This window comes from Montipora capricornis, chromosome 7 (assembly GCF_036669925.1).
Source record: "Montipora capricornis isolate CH-2021 chromosome 7, ASM3666992v2, whole genome shotgun sequence".
In the NCBI taxonomy this organism is placed as follows: domain Eukaryota; kingdom Metazoa; phylum Cnidaria; class Anthozoa; order Scleractinia; family Acroporidae; genus Montipora; species Montipora capricornis.
Genome location: NC_090889.1, coordinates 33,250,692 through 33,255,691, shown reverse-complemented (window position 1 = coordinate 33,255,691; position 5,000 = coordinate 33,250,692). Strand labels below are relative to the sequence as shown.

At 40.1% G+C, this 5,000-nt stretch overlaps 1 protein-coding gene and 1 pseudogene across 1 annotated transcript in view; one reads left to right on the top strand and one right to left on the bottom strand.

Moving 5' to 3' along the window:
- Positions 1–5,000, top strand: part of LOC138055858 (fibronectin type III domain-containing protein-like) — a 74,913-nt pseudogene that overhangs the window by 1,298 nt on the left and 68,615 nt on the right.
- LOC138057005 (uncharacterized) overlaps positions 2,976–5,000 on the bottom strand; it is a 5,208-nt gene continuing 3,183 nt past the window's right edge. Inside the window, exons 2-4 of the mRNA XM_068903014.1 lie at positions 4,941–4,999; positions 3,762–3,961; positions 2,976–3,128 (exon numbers count right to left, since the gene is read on the bottom strand). Of these exons, the coding sequence (XP_068759115.1) occupies positions 3,009–3,128; positions 3,762–3,961; positions 4,941–4,995 (375 nt within the window). The 5' untranslated portion in view covers positions 4,996–4,999 and the 3' untranslated portion in view covers positions 2,976–3,008. The remainder of the gene's footprint in view (positions 3,129–3,761; positions 3,962–4,940; position 5,000) is intronic.

The window sequence follows — 5,000 nt, the reverse complement described above, 5'->3', positions numbered from 1 at the left end:
TGTTATAGCACAAATGCCTGTGGGGCCGAGCAAACAACTGAAACAAATATTTCAAATTGAACCTAACATTGTTAAGAATCCCTACAGGCCGGAGGCAAACCTGTTGGCTATCATACAAGCGTGGCTGAAGATTTGAATTCGGGGCTACCGAGAAACAAATCCAGATAGTGGTCAGAGCGAGACTTTGAAACTGTGATTGCTTATCACTTGGCTGACCGATTGGACCTCAGATGGTTAGATCTAGGGAAAAGTGACGTCAGTTACTCACTAGCTTAAAATTTCAGCTTGTTATATATGCAAAACACGAGTTCAAAAGTCTGAAAGCCCGAAACTCCCGTGCTACATATTAATTCAGCCGCGTGCACAAGCATTGCATTCTTAAACCAATGAGTCTTTGACGTAATTTTCTCCTCGATCCAGCTCTCTCATAATTTTAAAGTTAGTAATGGCGGACCATTGAATAGGAAAATTCCAGTTAAAGTAAACAGGTGTCTTGTTGAAATCAAGGCTTAAACTTAGGTCACTTACTGTTTAGTTAACATAATTTTCAAATTCAACGAAAAATAAAATTTGATTTTTTGGTCGAAGTATTATATCACGTTAAGGCTGTGGAGGTTAAAAAAAAAAAATCTGAATCAATTATTTCATGTACTTATTGTATTGTACTGGGAGCGCTATTCACGTGTATACTCACGTGAAGTCGCTTTTCATGTTTCGCCTTCTTAAACAACCACTACGAATATGCAATGAACCGTTGTATTACTTTAACTGCAGTGTACTGTCGTTCTTTCGCCCCAGAAGTGGTATTTTGAGCATTTTGATTTCGAATTCGCTGTTTACTGTGCCTCTCAATGGAAGGCCAATGGTGAAAGCTAATTTTTTTAGCAGCTCTTGCGACAGGGCAATTTCTCCCCAGAAAATCGCATTGCTCCGCTTTCAAGCTTCGTAGGAGAATGGCCAAAAGAAGCACGCTTCTTTGCGTAGAAATTTTTCTTCTCGTTAAATTTTCAGCCTCGGTTAATGCAGTTGGTGTGATACCTTTTAAGGTTTTACCGACTCTAATAAATGTAGATGTAGAAATCCGAGCAAAATTGAAAAAACTTGATGAATATGCGATGTTGTGTAGTACCTTGTGGTCAGACAGACGCAGGCTCATCACAAAAACGTTTCTCGCCTTTTCGCGGACTTCTAAACGTTGGAATTGATCCAATCTGTTTGTGTGGCCGTTTCTTCTGTAGCGCTATATGGATAAATATGTGCATGGACTAACGCTAATTATTAACTTTTCAGCCTCGGTTAATGCATCTCTCGTGCTCTGATTGGTTAGCTCAATCTCGGTTATCAGCTCATATACCTTAGCTTGACCTTATATGGCAATTGATCGCTAAGCGTTGCGGTGGGAGCAAGTCAAGTATGGGTTTGAACCGTTTCCGCTGTTCACATGTATATACTATGATTTATTTCTTATTCAGAATTTGCTTTCATCTCTTTCACGGGAGCATATGAACCCACAAGTGACTTTGCTTCCAACATCAGTGGCTTCATAGCTCAGTTTGTTAGAGCATCAGTCGCACCGGCATCGCGAGGTTACGGGTTCAAGTCTCCTTGAATTCCTAGATTTTTCAGGGATTTTTACACTATGGCACAAATTGTGTCCATAACTGCGAGGATCATTCTCCATCTCACTTCATTTTTGCAGTTTGTATTTGATTTATTTCATATACATCATTTCAAAATGTCGGGAGAGAGCAAACATACTGATGCGGTGCGCCCGCGGACGTGCAACCCTAATCCACTATTTTTGCAAGGTTGAAGTACAAACCCGCGGCTTTGATTGACTTGATATTACCTACACAGTTATATTAATCATTGCTCGCTCATGATTTCAATGAAAACCATGATCACTATTAACATTGTGACGTAACAATAATAAACGTACTTTGCCGGGTATACCTTAAAGAGCCGCGATAGCGCTAAAATGCTTGCGACATAAGATTGTACTTCATTCACGAGAGATCCGGAGAAACACAAAATAATGGGTCTTACCTAATAATACGGTTAATAAGGGACTAAACTAATAGGTGGTTTGCAGTCAGTCCCCTACGACACAGCAGACAAAGAAATGGCGGCCATGTTGAAAGAAAAACACAATACAATAGACCTTTTCGCACATAATGACGCCATGATAGTTGGGGGTAAACACCGCGAAAATGACAGTAATTGCATGCGATTTTAGCCAAACTTGAACCCCCGTAACTCCGCCAAGGATGCTGTAATTTGACAGCTAAGATGTCTTTTAAGAGGCATTTGTACTGACATTATTTTCATTTTTCAAATTGTCGCTAAATTAGAGGCGAAATGACTGTTGCCCTTAAAGACCAGGCCACAGCAATTACAGAGATACCACAGACGCAATTGTACACTTTAAGTTAAATCGTACGGGCATTGGGTATTTTCTTCCACTAGAGCTAAGGATCCGTGATTCCGCAGTTAGTTTTAAGAAAGCCCCGTAGACTTCCCTTTCTTTTGAAAAAGAAGGCTTATTTCTAAGGCAACTACACGAAACGCCAATAATTGCTTAAGAAGATGCACTCATTAATTAATGTGACGTAATAGGTTATTATAGAAAGAAAAGCCATTTAAACAAAAACGCCTCATATTTTGTCTTAAATTAAATGCTTACGCTCAAAAGCGAACTGGGTGACCCCTACTTTCTATTGCTGAAAAGATATTTGCTGGCTAAGATGAAACTCTCCGCAAAGTTATTTAAACAGATATATCTGGAGTGGATTTAGGGCCACCTTAAAATTGTCCAGTTGTGACAGTGACTATAGACATTCCCTCCTAATTCCTGAAACCGGTTTGAGCCACCTGAACCGTGAAAAGGTCCATTCATGAAACGAAGTGTCGAATAAACTAAGAAAAACGCAATATCATTATGCAATCTTTATTTCAGGAGAAGGCAGTTTACAGTCAATACACATCTCGTTTCTGTCTTGCAAACTCACTTAAGATGGGAGCGGCTGTCTACAAAACGGACACTTTGCGATTTCACCAGTGGCACAGCGACCAAGTTTACATTCACACCGTCTAGCACATTGACATGCAACAGGTTTCCAGCTGGGGAACTGAGAAAAAAGGTGGACATAACAATAGTTTCATGCCAACACCAATGGATGCAGTAATTCAATTAAATTTATGTGTTTTACTGTCTCTGAATAGTTTATGTCAACGTATAACGTGAGGGCTAAAATCCAATAGATTGGCTTTCACACGTGGCTTTTAGGAATCGTATTTGCTCGTCCTCTACGCGAAATGATAACCTTGCGTACGTAGCATGCATGGCATAGATAGGATCTTATCTCTGACGTCATCGTATTTTTCGGCTGTCCTCACTTATACGATAAGCCGACGTTTTCAAAAATTTCCAGTCCGGAAAGCGTATTTAAAAACCTCTGCTTTCGCTTACCGAAACGCCAGTTAAGGTTGCGTGTGGATGGAGGGCCAAATGGGAGGGAAAAATTGGGGGGGCCTACGTATAAATAGAGGAATAGAAACGTAATAGCCATATCAGATTTAGTCGTGCTAGAAACCAAAACGGATTTAAAGCTCTGCAAATATCTGTTGTTTTCGATATGTTGGTATTTAGTGCCATATGGTTAGTTAAAAAGACACCAAAACAGAAGTAAGACTATTTTGTCTCCGCAATCGAGTTTTCGAGTCCACGGGGTTGTTATAAAGAAAAATTATCAAGTACTTACACATGCATTTTTTCCATGGATTAACGGATGACAGACAGGCTCAATACTGTTAGCAATCTCAATATTTTTATGATGGCCATTGGCATCCATACAATCTTCAAAACATTCTTTTTCCGACTTGTGGTCGGTATCACAGTAGGGCTCAGATGCCCAACCACCGAAGATTACAGGATAGCCAGGAAGCTTTGGATTTTTACTCCCTATGAATATATCAACCACCAAATAATTAGTACATCAGAAACACTGGAAGCGACAGTCAAAGATCACTGACGAAAAAAACAAAAACTAAAATTTTCAACCGAGCTACAAGACATGCGCGACTATGCAGTCCAGTCCCGGAGGAAGGGGGGGAAGGGGGGTACTCCCTTGTATGGGCTTTTTCAGCCGTTTTGGTCATAAATAGGGTATCCATTTTTGCACTCTAGTCTTGAATTCGTTTTTTATTTAGAAGCTACTTCTTTATCATCTAACCTACCTAATAAAAGCAGATAAACATTGCCTTACATTGGTCTGAACTAGGGAAATAACTATAAGGCAGGTCTGCACCAGAATATTGATTTAAGGGTCAGGTCATAAACTGGGTATCAAATTTTTGGTCAGGTCATAAATAAGGTAGGCCATAAATAGGGTAGGGAAAATCGCAGATTTTGGTCATAAATAGGGTAAGGGTTTTGGGAAGCGGGCCGCACACCCCTACCCAATTTTTCTCAGAGTACCCTCCCCCCCCCCCTTCCCCCCCGGAGTCCAGTTGACTAGATTTTTTCCTCCCCTTACCTACTTCCTTCGATTTCACTAATTCATGGTAAAGTTCACCCTAATAATTGAGACACGTAGTCGGATATATCGGGTGGTGTTCTATGCAATACCGTGCGTCGATGATACAACATAATGGTGTTTAAGTCTCAACTAAACTTCTCACTTAAATCACCTGAGTATGAACTAGGATGCCACTGCGAGTAGAAGTGCGGACTCGGAAAATAAAATTAAAGACGTTGTTTCTAATACATGGGAAGTAGCGGCAAAAGAACAAGGGAATACTTCCCTGTGGTCGACCACTCATTCAAAATGGCGGAGCAATTCCATTCATTTCTAAAAAAAGCTTTTTCATCTTACAGAAAGAAAGCATTCCAGAAAGCGGGACAAATTTCGCAAGCACTTCAATTATAAAAGTATACTTACATTTTACGAAAGCTGAAGCACCGACAATCAAGAAAAGTAAAATCAGTTTCGTCATTTTCC